The following is a 20,191-nucleotide window of genomic DNA, read 5'->3' as shown; positions in this document are numbered from 1 at the left end:
CCATCACTTAGTTCATTATTTAATATATTTAGAAGTGTTAAGTTAACCTAAAGGCTACAAGATCATTTTTGACAGTCAGGTTGGGGCTAATGGTACCGCTGATTTGGTGCACAGATGAAGTTTCAATGCCAGTTTCTTTGCCTTTTAGATTTAATAAATGTAAGTTAGTAAACAGGTTTTTCTCTTTATCCCGATACAGATGTGATTTCTTCCATTTTATAAATGCCTGCTTGTGCCTGAAATTTCTGCAAACCAACAGATTAAAGAGTCATTGACTTTGTTGCAGTAACCAGTGAAAATGGAAGTGAGAAAACATCCATCTACTCTGTTCTGGTTATCCTTATCAGGGTCGCTGGAACCTGTCACAGCTGCCATGGGGTGTGGGGTGCTACTTTGTTGTCAGACCCAAAAGACACAGCATTTATGCTGGATATGAAAAATATGTATGCGTGTGTGTGTGTGTGCGTGTGTGTGTGTGTGTGTGTGTGTGTGTGTGTGTGTGTTTAACCAAATAATAAGTTCAGTGTAGGGCTTTGAGTTATAATTTTCCTCAGTACTGTTTTTTCATTTTCATTCATTTCATTTCATTTATTTGTTCATTTTCAGGCACAACAAATACCTATATTGAACATAAAATGCACAAAACAAAAAACAAAAATTGCCTGAAAAAGGAGTGGGACGAAGAAAACTTATTAAATCCCACCCCTATACTCACTCATCAACAAAAAAAACAAACTTCCCGCAGCTACGCCCATCATTGCATACAGTCCCATCAACAGCCCCGGGCAGATACAAGCATCTAAGCGGCAGCTCGCAAACAACAATTAGAGCCTTCATAACTGAATACAGAATATATAAATTATAAATTGCATTACCACAGGTAACAGGCAGTAATAACTACAAGTAACGAACACACACACACAAACACACATACATATACATACATATATATCTACACACACATGTACATATATGTACATACATACGCACGCACACTCTTTTTTTTTTTTTTTTGAATCCATACCAGCAATGGTAAGAGGACAGACATTACAGAGCACACTAAAAGCATCATTGAGTATACTGTGACCAGACCAACTGTTTGTAGAGGAATTTAAATCTATGAATATTTTTGCATTGTTTCAATTGTAAACTCAGACTGTTCCAGATTTTCACACCACATACAGACACACAAAAGCCTTTACGGGTTGTTCGAGTTCTGGGTAATTTGAATTCTCCAAAGCCTCTCACATTATAAACCTTTTCTCGAATTTCAAATCTAGTTTGTAAATTTGCCGGTAAAAGTTTAGTAAAAGCTTTATAAAAAATTATGGATGTATTGTAATTAACCAGATCCTGGAATTTAAGTAACTTTGCCTGAAGAAAGAATTTGTGAGTATGATCTAGATAACCAGCCTTGTGAATAATACGCAGTGCTCGTTTCTGTACTGTGACTCATGGATTAGTTGTATTTTTATTTCCCCACACTTCCACACAATATATAAGATATGGAAGAACCAGAGTACAGTACAGAGTACGAAGTGCATCTTTATCAAGGTATGGTTTCACTTTGTTCAAAACTGCGAGGCTTCTGGAAATTTAGGTTTTTATGTGTCTGACGTGGGGTTTCCATGAAATTTTATTATCAATTACGACTCCCAAAAATTTGTTTTCACTCACATTATCAATTGGTACACCTTCAATGATAATTGGTAATTCTACATTATATTTTAAATTACCAAAAAACATTGCTTTAGTTTTATTTATATTTAATGATAATTTATTTATGTCCATCCATTTTTTTATTAATTTTAGCTCCCTGTTTACAGTCATTACAAGATCAGTATAATCATCGCTACTGAAAAATATGTTGGTGTCATCTGCGAACAGTATGAGTTTAAGTACTTGAGAAACATCAAAAATATCATTTATGTATACATTGAAAAGTTTTGGTCCCAACACTGACCCTTGGGGAACACCACATGTAATACCAAGTTTCTCTGAATGGTAATGCCCTATGCTAACATATTGTTCCCGACCCGTTAGGTAACTTTTTAACCAGTTACCAGCTTTCCCTCGAATACCATATCTTTCCAATTTATCCAATAAAATTGAGTGATTGATTGTGTCGAAGGCCTTTTTGAGATCAACAAAAATACCAACTGCATATTTATTTTTATCCAGTGTATCAGTAATTTCTTCTACTGCCTCAATTATCGCCATTGAAGTGGTTCTTTGCGTTCTGAAACCATACTGACCAACATTTATTATTTGATGTTTTTCAAGGAATTTTTCTAATCTTGAATTAAAAAGTTTTTCTAGAATTTTTGAGAATTGAGGCAGTAGAGAAATAGGCCTATAATTGGTAAAACTGTGTTTGTCATTACTTTTATATAGTGGTATTACTTTCGCAATTTTCATTTTTTTTGGAAAACAACCGGACTGAAATGATAAATTACAGATATATGTTAAGGGACTAGCAATATTCAGAATAACCTGTTTAACTACAGACATATTTATGTCATGATAATCCATTGAAGACTTACTTTTACATTCTAATGTGATATTTATTACTTCTTGCTCATTTGTAGCTGAGAGGAACAGTGAAAAGGGATTTGATTTTATATTACTGATATTTTCATTTTTATGACACGGGATGTCCGCTGCTAGTTCAGGGCCAACATTTATGAAGAATTTATTGAACCCATCGACAATATTACTCATGTTGTGATTTTCACCATTTGCATCAGTAAAATATTCAGGATATGATGTTCCAGAAGATCCTTGTTTAATTAAGTTGTTTAACACATCCCAAGTTCCTTTTATATTGTTTTTATTTTCATATAATCTTCTTCTATAATAAAGTTGTTTGCTCGTTCTTATAATATCAGTCAATTTATTTCTATATGCTTTATATCTTTGTTCCACTTCTTTTGTTTTTACTTTGATAAACTGTTTATACAGATTGTTTTTCTTTTTGCAAGCATTAATAATTCCTTTTGTGAGCCAAGGACTTTTTATCTTTTTTTTCTTTGTCATGTGTTCGTTTACAGGACAATGTTTATTGTACCACATAGTAAAAATATCTAGAAAATTATCATAAGCCTTGTCCACATCTGACTCTTCATACACCGAACTCCAATCTTGTTGTGCTAAATCGAAATTGAAGGCATGAATTGCTTCTTCATTTATTGTTCGCTTTGCTATCATGATCTTGGTATCTACTTTTTTTAAATCACAGTCACACAAAGTAAAAACTGGTAAGTGGTCAGTTATATCACAGACAAGCAGACCACTATTAATTTGGAAATCCATGACATTAGTAAAAATGTTGTCAATAATAGTGGCGCTATGTGAAGTTATTCTGCTTGGCTTTGTTATTGTTGGATATAGTGATAAGCTGTACATTGTGTCAGTAAAGTCATCAATGGCTTTTAACCTTGTTGGATTTAGCAAATCAATGTTAAAATCACCACAGATAAATAGTAATTTTTGGTTCACCGAAGCAAACGTTTTTTCTATCCATTCATTAAAAGTGTCAATACTTGAACTGGGTGTCCGATATATACAACTTATTATAACATTTCTCTTTTTTTCATTCATAATCTCAATAGTCAAACATTCCAAAATTCCATCAATAGCCATAGACATAGTTGTTACAACATTATATTTTATAGAGTTATGAACATATATAGCAACCCCGCCGCCCGCCTTATTTAATCTATTCATGTATTTTAAATCATATCCATTCAAACAAAAATCTATTCCTTTATCGACATTGAACCAAGTTTCAGTGATGGCTATAACACTAAAGGGGCGAGAAAATTGTTGCAAATAGTCCTTAATGAAATCAAAATTAGAGTACATACTTCTGTTGTTAAAGTGAATTAATGAGAGCTTCCCGTCTAGGTTAATTTCTTTTTCATATTGTTCCTGAGTGAAATAATTACAATTTTTAACAAAAGAAGAGAGAAAGTTACTTTCAGAATCTATTTCTGGATCTATTATATTATGCTCCTTATATTCACAATCTAGATCAATTACTTTCTGTTGAAGAACTAATTTCAACGTGTCCATGTCATTTCCTGGTGTAATTGATACATTGGTGTCAGTTGTACTTGTCCAGATCCTCCATGTTCCTCACTATCAGTACTTTTGCCTCTTCTGGTGTCCCGTTTAGCTTAATGAAAATCTTACAGTTTGTTACCCATGTATGTTGTATTTTACCGTTCTTCTTCAGTTGCCTTGCCTTCCTCGCGATGTCTGCGTTTTTTCGTGTCAGATGCTCATTAATGAAAACGTCCGTGCCTTTCAGTTTGCGTCCTTGTTTCAGCAGTGCGACCTTGTTCTTCCGATTGACAAATCTCATAATGATGGCCGGCGGTCTGTCACTCCTCCTGGGCAGTGAGTGACATGCTTCTATGTGCTCCAGGTCCATCTCTATCCCCTTGCTTTGGAGGAAGGACGCCACCTGTTGCTCCACCGAGCGGGTCTCCTCGTCACTGGGCTCCCCGACGTTCCCGGCCACCGCGCGCGCGTATGAGCGCGGCTTGATTTTAATACCGCTGATGACCACGTCGTTCGTACGGGTGTACTGCTCCAGCTCATCCACCCGCCGCTCGAGATCCATGATCCGTCTGTCCTTCTCGGCATTTTGGAGGCGTAGCTGTTTTACCTCCTCCAGAAGCCCCAGAAGCAGCTCCTGCTGCGCCCTGACTGCGGCCACGTCTCCGCACAGCGCTCCGAGGGAGGTTTTAATGTCCTCAACCTCCTCTGGTGTTGGGCCTTTCTTGGGTGGCATACTGAAGCGAGAGCACGAGGCGGCCACCACGAGGGACCCGGAAGCGGAATTTCTGATGATGGCGCCTGGCTAGGCCTGCTGGCTGATGGTGGAGCCTGGCTGTGGCCTGCTGGCTGATGGTGGAGCCTGGCTGTGGCCTGCTGGCTGATGGTGGAGCCTGGCTGTGGCCTGCTGGCTGATGGTGGATCCTGGCTGTGGCCTGCTGGCTGATGGTGGAGCCTGGCTGGGCCTGCTGGCTGATGGTGGATCCTGGCTGTGGCCTGCTGGCTGATGGTGGAGCCTGGCTGGGCCTGCTGGCTGATGGTGGAGCCTGGCTGGGCCTGCTGGCTGATGGTGGATCCTGGCTGTGGCCTGCTGGCTGATGGTGGAGCCTGGCTGGGCCTGCTGGCTGATGGTGGAGCCTGGCTGTGGCCTGCTGGCTGATGGTGGAGCCTGGCTGGGCCTGCTGGCTGATGGTGGAGCCTGGCTGGGCCTGCTGGCTGATGGTGGATCCTGGCTGTGGCCTGCTGGCTGATGGTGGAGCCTGGCTGGGCCTGCTGGCTGATGGTGGAGCCTGGCTGTGGCCTGCTGGCTGATGGTGGAGCCTGGCTGTGGCCTGCTGGCTGATGGTGGAGCCTGGCTGTGGCCTGCTGGCTGATGGTGGATCCTGGCTGTGGCTGTGGCCTGCAGAGCTATGGCTGTTGGATGCCTGTTGCCTGTTATCATCCAGATATGATACAAACCACTGCAGTGCAGTACCTGTAATACCTACAGCATGTTCTAATCGCTCTAATAGGATATTATGGTCGACAGTATCGAATGCTGCACTGTGCTTTTCTCTTCAGTTTCGATCATTGCATGTGAAAAATAAAAAAACATTTTTTAAGTTTCAATTTTAATGTTGTTTATATAGAATTAAATCACAAAGACAGGTGCTTCAAGGCATTTCATATAAAGACCATACAAAAATACATATGCAGAGCATATCCTAGCAGCACATATTGTTAATTTACTGAGGAGGTGTCATAACTAAGGAGAGCTGCAGGACTCAAAATGCAGTCTTGGGAGGTTAAGTTCAGTGTGTTTTGTTTATAGTCAGTGTTCAACAATCATCCAAAGTGCCCTTAATAGAAGTCTGATAATTCATTGGCTCCAGTTCAGGCAAATCCAGAGTCTGTTCCCACAGCTAGGTCTCTCTCTAGGCTTAAATATCATGCACTTAGCTCCTACTTTACCTACCAATTGGATCATCTGTGGTGACAGATGAAGTGCAGGCCTGTGGCTGGCACATGATCAGTTATGCAACTGTTTCTGTTTGGTTTTGATGTTTATCTCATGCAACAGTACATGAGTGGAAACAAATTGAAAGCTGTCTGAAGAAAAAGATTATTATATCTATTTCAGTTCAATTCTACTGTATTTATACAGTGCAAAATCACAGTAACAGTCATTTATTGTAAGGAAGAAGGAAGAAACCTCCGGCAGAACCAGGCTCAGGGAGGGGCGGGGCTATCTGCTGCGACCAGTTGGGATGTGAGAAGGAAAACAAAGACATGATGTGGAAGAGAGACAGAGATTAATAACAAGCATGATTCAATGCAGAGAGGTCTGTTAACACTGGCCTCATAGGCCAGGTGTTCCGTTCACAGGCTGCATGTGCTGCCTGGGCAATGGGTGGCCACAGTCCACTATTTTTGGACTATATTTGGGGTACCACATGGTAAGTGGGCAGGTGCGCCTGCAGGTGGATAAAACAATGGCTATCACAGCCTGCCCCCATCTTAAGACTAAAACAGGGGTGTGACAGCTCTTGGCGCTTGCTGGTTTTTATCCATGGTTCGTCCTGAACTTAGTGGAGCTGACCAGCCCCTTAACTTATCTCATCCAAAAGGATGTCCCTGATTGGACCAGATCTGGTCAATTGGACAGAACAGTGCCAGGCAGCTTTTGCACAGGTGAAGAAGGTTTTCTGTGGGGAACCCCTGCACCATTTCTAACTTTTCCCTACCTTTCATCCTGCAGACTGATGCAGACTGACGTATGCCTGGGGGCTGTTTTTTCCTAGCAGTTAAGAAAGGTTGTGTACATCAGCAGGAAACCTTTGGAGTGGGAGTCCAGGTACAGCATCGTGGAGACAGAGTGCTTGGCAATCTGGTGGGTGGTCAACTTCCTCCATTATTACCTCCTGGGCCACCCTTTCACCTTCAGTTTGGATAATGCCCCCCTGCACTGGCTCCACTGCATGAAAGATCCCAATGCACGGATCTCACGGTGGGTTCTTGCTCTTCAGCCTTTTAAGTTCAAAGTGGTCCATAGGCTGGAGGCACAAATGGTCGTGGCTGATTTCCTCTCCCACCCAACTGGCAAAGTGTGGTTTGTGGCTCAGCTGCAGGGCAGTGGTGCACCAGCAGGTTCAGGGTGTCAGGGGAGGCTGGTTGTCACGGCCGGTGAGCATTACCTAATCCACCTTCTCTACTTCAGAAGCCACCGGGGCCAAAGGAGGAGGGCAGTAAGTCCGAGCTGCCAAGAAACACCCGAATCTGTGCAGAGTGTGTGATGTGGAACAATGGAGGTAGCTGGAAAGCTGCTCTGATAAGGGCGAAAGAAAACACTGCAAATAAATATTGCTTGACTCGCAACACTGTATGCTTTGGCTCCTTTTTGTCACACATGACTTTCCTCTGATAGCAATACCAAGTGCTGCACCATTCAGAGCTCTCTGTGTTCAGCAGAGTATCTTGAAAAATGTCCTTCATTTTTGGCAAGCAGCAACAAATACCTCTCTCTACGTCTCAAGGCACATACTGGTACCCTACTGTTGTCACTCGTAATTACATTAGGAAATTAACAGTAAAAAGTATGTGGAAAATGGGAAACCAGTAACTTTAGAATGTTAAGTGTTTAACTGGGAAAACTGGGACAATCTGGGCAAAAAAAACATTGTGTCCATTACACAAAAGCAACCCATGATAGTGTGTAGCTTTTTCCTTATTACTGACCTTGTTGGTCATGGAATCATAATCTAAAATATCTAAAATACGGACACATACAAAAGCAAACATACAAACACATCCCACAAATAAAAAAAACCCTCTTGCGTCTGTGGATTCTTTATTAAAGTGCAAAATATGATTATAGTTGTTTGTGTAGATAGAACAAACTTCCAACGTTACCAAGAGACACTTCCTGTGGGATGTTGGGTAATAGGGTCAGTCTCTTGCCGTGGGCTGAACTGAACTGAAATAGTTAAAAGGGAATGCAGAGTTTCACTCAGTTAGGAGGGGCTGACTGTGACCAGGTAAGGACAGCAGGTAGACACTGGGATTTACACAGTGGTCTAAAACCAAGCTGATGTTGATTTCACATTGAGTAATTTCATCTGACCACAGACAAACTGACCACAGTTTCAGTCTGTTAAAATCACATCATCCAGTGGGCACTGTCAATAAGCTTTATCAACTGAAGTGGTAATCATGACAAACTCTACACAGTTCTCACATTTCAGACTTGCATTCTTGAATATTGGGATTTTCAAGTATTTATTTTTTATGCTTGTCATGTGTTTCTTTGTTTCAGTAGTTTGCACCAATGTTCTGCTGATTGTGGTTATCTGTGTGAACAGAAGCTTACATGAACCTATGTACATGTTTCTGTGCAGCCTGTTTGTGAATGCACTGTATGGTAGCACATCTCTGTTTCCACTGCTCCTGCTTCACATCATCTGTGATATTAATATCATTTCTGCATCTTTATGTTACTTGCAGATTTATTGTATTCACTGCTATGGGAGTGCTGAATATCTTAATCTGGCTGTTATGTCTTATGACAGATATCTCGCTATCTGTTTTCCATTGCAATACAACACATACATGACACCCAAGAGGATTGCTATACTAATTGCTATAACATGGTTATATGCTATTCTTGCATGTGCTGACCCTCTGCTGACCCATGACTGCACCCCATCATACAGCTCCAACCTCTTCATCAAGTTTGCGGACGACACAACGGTGGTGGGTCTCATTAGCAACAGGGATGAGACCGACTACAGAAGTGAGGTGAGACGCCTGGCCACGTGGTGTGCTGACAACAATCTCTCTCTGAATGTGGAGAAGACGAAGGAGATTGTTGTGGACTTCAGGAGAATGCACACCCAACATGCTCCTCTGACCATTGACGGAGCGTCTGTGGAGAGAGTGAGCAGCACCAAGTTCTTGGGTGTGCACATCACAGAGGATCTCTCCTGGACGTACAACACCACAGCACTGGCCAAGAAATCACAGCAGCGTCTCTTCTTTCTCCGCAAACTAAGAAGAGCAGGAGCTCCAGCCCCCATCATGCACACTTTCTACAGAGGCACCATCGAGAGCATCCTGTCGAGCTGCATCACTGTGTGGTTTGGAGCCTGCAATGCGTCCTGTCATAGAACCCTCCAACGCATAGTGAGAGCTGCAGAGAGGATCATTGGTGTCTCTCTCCCCTCCCTCCAGGACATTTACAGCACCCGTCTCACTAAAAAAGCCCTTTGCATAGCGGCTGATCCCACGCACCCAATGCAAAGCTTCTTCAAGCTGCTGCCGTCGGGGAGGAGACTGCGGAGTCTCCAGGCCAGGACCAGCAGGCTGAAGGACAGCTTCATCCATCAGGCTGTCAGGAAGCTTAACTCCCTCCCGATTCTGCCCCCTCTCCCCTCTCTCCTCCACGGTCTCACTGAACTCTGTCACACACACACAAACACACACACTCTCTGACTCACTCACTGGCCTGCACCAGTTACCAGTCACTTTGTGGAGCATTGGACTGCCATTACCTCATAAGACTTTGTTGTTACACTTTCTCTTACCGTACATTACCAAATCTCCATTTGCACTATTTGCCTATTTGCACTACTCTGCCTGGTTTACACTCAATGTCACTTACCCATTATATTGTATATTATATAGCTTTCTTGTTATATGTAAAATTGTATTTATTTAAATTTTTACTTTTTAATTATTTTACTTGCATTTTTTAATCACTTTTATATTTAAATATATTTAAATGTTCATTTGCTATTTATCTAGGGATTGAGAGTAACGCAATTTCTATTCTCTGTATGTCCTGTACATGTGGCAGAATCGACAAATAAAGTTGACTTTGACTTTGACTTTGACTTTGATGTGCTCTCATGATTTCATTGAGCTCCACTTTACCACTTTGTGGGAACATTATTGACAAAGTGTACTGTGACAACTACTCTGTCATAAAGCTGGCTTGTTCTGACACTAAAGCACTTAATATATATGGAATTATTATTGTTTTATGCACAGTATGTTGTCCTCTGATATTCATGCTTTACACTTACATAAAAATCCTTAGAGTTTGTTCTTCTGGTTCCAAACAGATGAGGCAGAAAGCTGTCACTACCTGCAGTCCTCATCTTGCCTGTGTGTTAAACTTTTCATGTGGAGCTTGCTTTGAAATATTACAGAGTAGGTTCAATATGAGCGGTGTACCTATTTTGTTACGTATATTTCTCTCATTATATTGGCTAATAAGCCAACCACTATTAAATCCTTTAGTTTATGGCCTGAACATGACTAAGATCCGCATTTTATGTAAAAATCTGCTGACACTTAGACCTTTAAATTGAAGTAAAGTTTTGCACGATGATCCTAGACATACATTTTCTAAGGAGTTTCTTGGCTTTGGCTACACCTTAAGTCAACCTTAAGAAAAAATAGAAATTAAACCTTATTTCCAGGCAGCCATGGGTCATTTAAATGCCTTAGGATGTTTGAATGTTACTATTTTATTCTCGACTTCGAGATTTTGGGTTAGAGTTACATTTTTTGTATTACTATGTATATTTTTTAATTACTATGTCTGCTTGATGGTTGTGTAATTTCTGCTGACTACACAATAAATTGCCTAAAATAAAGAAATACTTGATCCATGAACAGTGTTGGGAAGGTTACTTTTCAAATCAAATCAAATCACTTTTTAAAATTTTTTTTATTGTCACATCACATGTGCAGGCACACTGGCACAGCACATGCGAGTGAAATTCTTGTGTGCGAGCCCCACAAGCAACAGAGATGTGCAAACACAACAACACAAACGAGCAAAATACAAGAATGGCCAACCTGAAACTAATAAATATATGTACAATATATAATAGTGTATGCATTTCTGGATGTGTATACTAAATATTTTCCTACGTGTGTGTGTGTGTGTGTGTGTGTGTGTGTGTGTATACACATTTTTACAAATTAAATAGTAAAAAAATAAAATAAAATAATAATAATAATAATAATAAAATATATAAAATATACAGAGTTGAATATGTGCAAAACAAGTGGCATTTATATACAGTGTGGAGTGCATAATGTTGAAGTTCCAGTAGTGAAGCTGAGGTGTCTATGACGTGTTCAGCAGTCTGATGGCCTGGTGGAAGAAGCTGTCTCTCAGTCTGCTGGTATTTTAAAATGTATTCCATTACAGAATACAGAATACATGCCCCAAAATGTATTCTGTAACGTATTCCGTTACGTTACTCAATGACAGTAACGTATTCTGAATACTTTGGATTACTTAATATATTATCATGCTTTTTACAACTACGTGAATGTACTATTGCTGTGTGATTTATTACTGTTACTGAAGGTCCGCGACTCCGAACTGTAGTAAAGGGACCTCTGACTAATACGGCGGGGTCCCTGTCGGCTCGTAGCTGAAAAATAGCTTTACTTTGTTGTGTGGGTCAATTTTTCTTGCGAGAGACAGAGAGGCGTTGAAAGGCTGCTCCAACGGAACTTATTGTTTTCGGAGGAAAACACGAACACTGTGTACAGTCGAGTCTTAATAGCTTACTTACAACTGGGCTCGTCAGGCACTCTTCTTGGCTGCAGTGGTTATTATTATATTTACATGCTTCCAGCTCCCGTTTTTCCTCGATGACAACTCCTACCTTTCCACTCCCCTTTTCTCCCTCCTCGCGCTCACAGACACATAACGTGTATGGCAGTCCATTCTCCCTGCAGCACGGACTACACTGCCCATGATGCTACATTCTTTAGAGCTATGCTTGTAGCATTCTGCCTGTTAGCTTAGCACAACAACGAAAAGGCGCTCTCTCACCCAGGAAACACACAGTCGCAGAGAGAGAGAGAGCGTCGCCCTGTAACCATGGCAACCGTAACGCTGCCGCCTGGAACAACAGCACGTAGCTGTCAAACAAAACCCAAACAGTCCTGACCCGTGACAAAATGAAACAGGAAAGTACCGCAGTGTAATCCATTTATTTCAACAAAGTAACTGTATTCTGAATACCACCTTTTTAAACGGTAACTGTAACAGAATACAGTTACTCATATTTTGTATTTTAAATACGTAACGGCGGTACATGTATTCTGTTACTCCCCAACGCTGTCCATCAATGAAGTGAAAAACATCATTACTGAAATGTTCCCGTCACTTTAAAGTGCTGTATTTTAAAAATATTTAGCGTGTTTGCAATCAACCCTCTGCACTCTACATCATTTCAACAATATATCTGGACAGTCACACTGAACAAAGCTTTCGACCTTCAAAAGACGGAGTGCCAATTCATATGAGCACACTTGCAGTGTTTATATGAAAATGATTGAAACCAGCTTTCTTTAGTAGGAAAATAAAATATTTTCAACCCTAACAGTGGATTGCTTGAGGGCGCTCCACCTGGGTCGTCATTCTGGGAGACTTCAACACTCATGTGGGCAACTACAGTGAAACTTGGGGGGAAGGGTCTGATTGACCTAAAACTGAGAAGTGTTCTGTTACTGGACTTCTGTGCAAGAGTAACAACCTAGGCCACATCGATGATCAATCTTATAATCGTATCATTGATCTGGGTTTGGTTAACATATTGGACTTTGCAGACAGCCTATGCATACCAGCAGTCCAAGCAGAACGTGACTCGGGTCTGGGAGGACTTCAGAGAGGCATTGGAAAAATATTTTTGGACTGCCTTGAAGTTATTCTCTCGGTGGCATCCGTGCCACTGTCCTGGGAAGAACTGAGGAGAGCCCCAGACGAGGGGTCACCCAGTAGCCACAGAGCAGAAGCCAGAGGGGGCTGCACTGGCGTGCCCCCTGGCTCTGCCGGCGGCCAGCTGTGCCGGAGTGAACCGAGCCGCAGGCCCAGAGGCCGGAGGCTCGAGGGCCCCCTACGCACTGGAAGAGGCCTGACCGAGCAACAGGCGCCAGGCCCTGCCAAGTAGCCACCGGGAGTGAGCTGGTACATACCTGAGCACCCAGCCCCGGACACCAAGAACCACCAACACACCGACCCCTGAGGGCATCAGTTACCGGCAGGGAGTGTGATGAGGGGAGATAGGCCTCCATACTTCGGAGGGCCTGGGAGTTCCCAGAGAGGTGGAGTCAAGATCAAGGTCAAGGTAACTTTATTTATACCCATAGGCAAGGTAAATTTGCTTTACAGAAAAAATGCTGTCATTTTTTCTGTAAAGCAAATTCACAGAAATCTAAGACCCAACATAGACACAGACAAACAGGCACACACAGACACAAACATGCATTCCACCCTCATGCACACATATACAAATACTCAGCACTCACCCAGTGTAAGGATAGACATAAATGGACATGTTCACACAATCACACTCCCCAAACATACTCTATACAACGGGTCCAGGTACCCTCGCCCCCAGAGGGGGAAACGGCAGCTAGACCCAGGAGATGTTACTCTTTCCCCCGGGGTGGAGGCAAGCAGACCGCCCCAGGCTCCGCAGCAGCAGGGAGGCCCCGCATCCCAGATCCCAATCGGACGGCCAACACCTCCTCCAAGCCCCCCCGCCCCGATGGTGCTGCTGCCAGAGAGCAGCAGGTGTTAGCACGGCCCCTCCCAAGAACCCTCAATGTCTACATGGATTTAAAATTGAGAGGTGGGCACCAGCGCCAGAGGTGGGGTTGAATAGGCAAGGCAAGGCAAGGCAAATTTATTTGTATAGCACAATTCAACAACAAGGTGATTCAAAGTGCTTTACAGAGACATTAGAAACAAAAGCAAATAAAAAGCAGGATTTAAAATTGATTAAAACAAGCAAACAAACAAACAAACTAAACACACACATTTCACACCTGTTCGCGCGATCTGAACCCTTATCGTAAGGGGAGCTACCAGTCCTTCTGTGGACAAGCTACGAATACACAGACCGTCAAGGCCCTATATGTATGTGTTATGTGATTGTGAGTAATGTGGATGTCTAAGTTGTGGAATAAAATTGAGGCACAGGTGGCCAGAAGGGGGCGGGGGGGGGGGGGGATGCCTCCCCTGCACCCTGGTGACACACCTGCACCCCAAGGCCCTTGGGGTGGCAGCCGGTGATGGGCAGGAAAAGTAGGCACCCCTGTCCTTCGGCACCCACCAAGGCAAGGGAGCCCAAGCCTACGGCAGCAGCACCACCAAGCCCCACAGGACCCGGGGCAGCCTACCCGACCCCATCGCAGAGGAAACTGTACCCACCCAACATTCAATCATCTCCCAGACTACACAACAGTAGACACCCAGGTTAAGTTTATTCTCCACCTCTCCTATGTCTCTCCCTCTCCTGCAGAGTGGACTCCTGCAAGGATGGAACAACCTCCCTGCCAGTTAAAGAGCCCCCCAGTTAGGCCGATGCACCAGAGGCCCCCTGCGCCAGGGCTGAGCCCCCGTGCACCCACCCGCCCACAACCTCGGCGACACACCAATGAGGACCGAAGCCCCCAAGGCCCAGCCAGAGCCCTAGCACGGAGGCGAAGCACCCCCGAACCCCCACGCCTGCTGGATCCACTCAGGGGCAGCCAGGCTACCAGGTCAGTAACCTACGTCCGCCAGCACAGACCCTCCCCCAGCCCTGCTGCACGTGGAGTAGAGGAGAACACCCTCTAAGAGCAACCAGAGCCACTAACCAGGTTATGACCACAACCCCCGGATTAAGCCCTCCAGGGATAACGTCCCTAGGGATTCTCCAGATGCCCTAAGCCCGTCCCAACCTCCGCATCAACCACAATAGCTAAGGCGGGACCGAACCACGCCTCCCCACCCCTGCTAGGTGATGTAGCCGATCAAAGGGGCTCAGAGGGATTGATCTAATGTGGTGGGAGAGGCTGTCTCGAGACTAATGTGATCTGTTAGATGGTTTCTATATTGGTTAGAATTAAGATTATTTTTATTTTTCCAGTTCATGAGGACCGTTTTCTTGGCTATGCATAGGGCAGTAAAAACCATGTGGACTGTATTAGTTTCTGTAGTGACATCATCCAATTTGCCCAACAAACACGCTAAAGGGGAAGTTGGAATGTTACATTTCAGACACTTTGATAAGTCTTCACATATCTCGTGCCAAAACTTCTGCACTGGTGGACAGAACCAAAGAGCGTGGATGTAATTGTCTGGTGTATTGCCTTGACAGTGTGAGCAGTTGTTGGAAGATGTAAAGCCCATCTTGAACATCCGATGACCTGTATAGTGCACTCTATGTAGTATTTTGTATTGTATTAATTGCAGACTGGGATTTTTAATCAATTTAAAGGTTTTTAAGCATACCTGATAAATCTGCTTCCCACTTTGCAATAGGAAGTGATATTGATTCATCTAATTTAGAAAGTGTTCTGTATATTTTAGACAATAATTTGGGGGATTTAAGAGTAAGAAAATGTAGCACACTTGGTGGAGTTTGTAATTCAACTTGACTGAGGTTAAATTTCTTTTTTACTATGGATTTAATTTGTTGATATTCTAAAAAAAAGTCCTATCGGGCTTGGTTAGCCTGTGGGACTCCGGAGGCAGCCGACAGGTATCGACAGGCCAAGCGGAATGCGGCTCGGGCAGTGGCTGAAGCAAAAACTCGGGTGTGGGAGGAGTTCGGAGAGGCCATGGAAAAAGACTTTCGGGCTGCCTCGAAGAGATTCTGGCAAACCGTCAGACGTCTCAGGAGGGGAAAGCGGTGCTCTACCTGCACTGTGTATAGTGCTGGCGGAGCGCTGCTGACGTCGACTGAGAAAATTGTCGGGCGGTGGAAGGAATACTTCGAGGACCTCCTTAATCCCACTGACACGTCTTCCGAGGAGGAAGCAGAGTCTGGGGATGAGGGGAATGACCCGCCAATTTCCGGGGGCGAGGTCACTGAGGCAGTTAAACAACTCCTTGGTGGCAGAGCCCCTGGTGTTGATGAGGTCCGCCCCGAGTTCCTGAAGGCTCTGGACGTTGTAGGGCTGTCCTGGTTGACGCGCCTCTGCAATGTTGCGTGGAGATCAGGGGCAGTACCTGTGAACTGGCAGACCGGGGTGGTGGTCCCCATCTTCAAGAAAGGGGACCGGAGGGTGTGTTCCAACTACAGGGGGATCACACTCCTCAGCCTCCCTGGGAAAGTCTATGCCAGGGTGCTGGAAAGGAGAGTTCGTCCGTTAGTCGAACCTCGGATACAGGAGGAACAATGCGGTTTTCGTCCTGGTCGCGGAACACTGGACCAGCTCTTTATCCTCTCCAGGATACTTGAGGGTGCATGGGAGTTTGCCCAACCAGTCTACATGTGTTTTGTGGACTTGGAGAAGGCATTCGACCGTGTCCCTCGGGGTGTCCTGTGGGGGGTGTTGCGGGAATATGGGGTGTCTGGCCCATTGCTACGGGCCATTCGATCCCTATACAACCGTTGCAAGAGCTTGGTTCGCATTGCCGGCAATAAGTCGGACTCGTTCACGGTGGGTGATGGGCTCCACCAGGGCTGCCCTTTGTCTGCGGTTCTGTTCATAATTTTTATTTTTATCTCTATCTTATCTTATCTTATCTTATCTTAATTTTTATGGACAGGATTTCTATGCGCAGCCAAGTGGCGGAGGGCTTTCGCTTAGGTGGCCTCAGAATCTCATCTCTGATTTTTGCAGATGATGTGGTTCTGTTGGCTTCATCGGGTGAGGGCCTCCAGCTCGCACTGGAACGGTTCGCAGCCGAGTGTGAAGCAGCGGGAATGAGGATCAGCACCTCCAAATCTGAGGCCATGGTTCTCAGCCGGAAAAGGGTGGAGTGCCCACTCCGGGTCGGGGATGAGTTCCTGCCCCAAGTGGAGGAGTTCAAGTATCTCGGGGTCTTGTTCGCGAGTGATGGGAGAAGGGAGCCGGAGATCGACAGACGGATTGGGGCTGCAGCTGCAGTAATGCGAACGCTGCACCGGTCCGTCGTGGTGAAGAGGGAGCTGAGTGTAAAAGCGAAGCTCTCAATTTACCGGTCGATCTACGTCCCTACCCTCACCTATGGCCACGAGCTGTGGGTAGTGACCGAAAGAACGAGATCGCGGATACAAGCGGCAGAAATGAGCTTCCTCCGAAGGGTGGCTGGCCTCTCCCTTAGAGATAGGGTGAGAACCCACACATGCAGGGCCTTGGAGTGGGGATATGTCACCAGGGTGCAGAGGAGGCTACCCCCCCCCCCGTCCCCTTCTGGCTGCCTCTGCCTCAATTTTATCCCACAACTTAGACATTCACATTATTCACACTCTCATTACACATACATATAGGATCTTGGGGGTGGGCACAATCACGGAGTACAAATTACCATCAGGGTGTACACCTCACCCCTGACGTCGTTGCCCACCTCTCAATTTTAAATACACTTAGTCATTGAGGGCTAGCAGGAGGGACTATGCGCTTACCTGCTGCTCCTTGGCAGGTAGCTCCATGCCCTCCTGGGTTTTAATTGCACCTTAGAACACATATGCATCAACACTACAATGAGCGGGTGGAGGGAGGTTTGGAGTCTTCTCCCACCCCCATTCTCTGCGGCTTGCTGGAGCGGGAGGGCTAGTAGGAGGAGTTGGCCGTCCGACTGCGGTCTGGGGTGTGGGGCCTCCCTGCTGCTGCGGAGTCGGGGCGGTCTGCCTCTCCCCACCGCAGGGAAAAGGGTAACACCACCTGGGTCTGGGTGCAATTCCCCCCTCCAGGGGCAAGGGTACCTAGACCCGGTTTGTAGAGTACGCTTGGGGAGTGTGATCGTGTGTACAGCGTCTCTTTATGTCTGTCTCCACGTTGGTTGAGTGTGGAGTAAGTGCATATGAGAGCATGAGGGTGGGAATGGATGTTTGTGTCTGTGTGTGCCTGTATGTCTGTGTCTATATGTCAGGTTGGGTATCAGACGCCACCTCTCTGGGGACACCTCAGGCCCTCCAAGGTTTGGAGGCCTATCTCCACCCACCACCACTTCCCCTGCCGGTGGCGGACTCCCTCAGGTGTCGGTGTGTTGGTGGTTCTTTGTGTCTGGGGGTGGGCGTCCGGGTACACACCGGCTCACTCCTTGGCGGCCGCTTGTCGGGGCCTGGGGCCTGGGGCTTGCTCGGGCCCCTTTGGAGGTGGGGTGCCCCCGGCCTCTCGGCCTGGGGCTCGGTCACTCAGGCACAGCTGGGGGCCGGCGGAGCTCACGGGCGCGTCACTGCAACTCCCCCTGACCTCTGCTCCGTGGCTGCTGGGCGAGCCCTCATCTGGGACTCTCCTCAGCTCTTACTGGAACAGTGGCGCGGCTGCCCCTCTGTTGGTCTTCCATGGTCTCTTGTGTTCTGGGGGCCTCTGGATGTCTGGAGTTTTGATCTCCTCCATACCCGCTTCACACCCTGGAGGACGGGGCTGTGGCCCCCCCACACTCCCTAGCAGATCATTACATGGAGAAACCTTTGGAATGCAAGCATGCTGATCCACACAGGTATGCACACAGGTGTACACACGGGTGTTCACAGACGCGGACTAAAGCTTTCTTGGCTGCTGCCTCAAAGCACACTGTGCGCTGTCTATCTTGCGTGCTGCACAATATCGTTTATTATTTAGTAAATATTGATATCTATGACTAGCTAGTTTATTGTGATGGTGCTTTGTTTTCTCTATTATTATGTTGCTCTTTGTTGTTTGCTGTCTCCTCTGTTTGTTTTTGTTTGTTTGTTTTTTTTTTCTTCTCCATACAGGTGACCCAGGAGTTCTTTTTTTTTTCTCTCTCTTCCCCCCCCTTCTCACCGTCTCTTCTCCCCTTTGGTTTTCTTTCTTTCTCTCCCCCTCTCTCTCTCATTCATTCCCCCTGTCCTATTTATTAAAAAAAAAAAAAAAAAAAAAAAAAAGACAAAGGATGAACTGAAGCTCTGCCATCACGTAATGTCGCATACTGCTGTTTCTGATGTCATTTAGGAAAAAAAAAAAAAAAAGAGAGATAGGGTGAGAAGTTCGGCCATCCGGGAGGGGCTCAGAGTAGAGCAGCTGCTGCTCCACATCCAAAGGAGCCAGCTGAGGTGGTTCGGGCATCTGACAAGGATGCCCCCTGGGCGCCTCCTGGGTGAGGTGTTCCAGGCATGTCCCACCGGGAGGAGGCCCCGGGGCAGACCCAGGACACGCTGGAGAGATTATATCTCTCGGCTGGCCTGGGAACGCCTTGGTATTCCCCCGGATAAGCTGGAGGAGGTGGCTGGGGAGAGGGAGGTCTGGGCCTCTTTGCTTAGGCTGCTGCCCCCGCGACCCGGCCCGGACAAAGCGGATGAAAATGGATGGATGGATGGATGGATATTCTAAAAATCTTTTCTTGTTGATCCCATATTGTGTAACTAGTCCGTCAAACGATATAAAGTCTGTTCCTTCCAATATATGTTCTAAGTATTTAATTCCTTTACAACTCCAATCTGGAAAATTAATCTAATCTTAATTAACATACATTTTTAACATACATTGGAGATACTGTATTTTGGAAATTCTGTTCCCCATGTAGGTATTTCTAGATTCAGTCGTGTGATGGATTTGATTATATTCAGTAAATTTACTGTTTCTGATTAAATATTTTGATATAAGCTGAAATAAAGTTTCCACAGTATTTTCTACATTTTTTTAAATCGCTTTCTCATGAATGACAAAAATAAATGTAGTATTTTCTTTTCAATGCAAATTTCTGGATTGTTCCAAATGGCTGTTAGTTGACATGGGATAAATGAAGAGGTGAAGTTCTTTTTAAAAATTTCCACCAGACTGTAAGAGGTGTTTATGTGAAGGCTTTGAAAGCAGTCATGATTCTTAATACTGGAGCTGATGAGTGTGAGATTAGAAATTTTTCTAGGTCCAGCCAAGGGACCTAGAAGGTCCATTTTGAAAGATATGACAATCTATTGCATGAGATAAAATGTAGTAATAAAAAGATCACCATTGTGTTTGGGCTTTTGCAGAGTTTTTATATTTATCCGTAACAGTTTATTTTTCCTTAAAACTTCCAAAAGTTTGAATCTAGTGATGTAAACCAAGCACTACAAGGGTTATTTGTGACCAGTTCAAAACTTGTTTATTTTAGGCAAAATCGTCACTTTATTGGCAACTACTCTTCCCATGAGATATATAGGTAAAAGTTTTCCTATATGTGAGATCATCCTCTAACATTTTC

At 44.7% G+C, this 20,191-nt stretch overlaps 2 protein-coding genes across 2 annotated transcripts in view; both read left to right on the top strand.

The window, feature by feature from the left end:
- LOC146560418 (uncharacterized) overlaps window positions 1–20,191 on the top strand; it is a 358,436-nt gene that overhangs the window by 240,464 nt on the left and 97,781 nt on the right. The window lies entirely within an intron of this gene.
- LOC146560424 (olfactory receptor 4C3D-like) lies at window positions 8,251–10,409 on the top strand. The gene is made up of 2 exons (XM_085245179.1): window positions 8,251–8,768; window positions 9,959–10,409. Exons 1-2 carry the CDS (start codon window positions 8,251–8,253, stop codon window positions 10,407–10,409), a joined length of 969 nt encoding a protein of 322 aa, XP_085101305.1.

Source organism: Mchenga conophoros, linkage group LG14 (genome assembly GCF_057382185.1).
Source record: "Mchenga conophoros isolate Kocher_MC1m ecotype Shallow Benthic linkage group LG14, M_conophoros_male_GT1.1, whole genome shotgun sequence".
Lineage (NCBI taxonomy): Eukaryota > Metazoa > Chordata > Actinopteri > Cichliformes > Cichlidae > Mchenga > Mchenga conophoros.
This window is presented reverse-complemented; position numbering and strand designations above follow the sequence as displayed.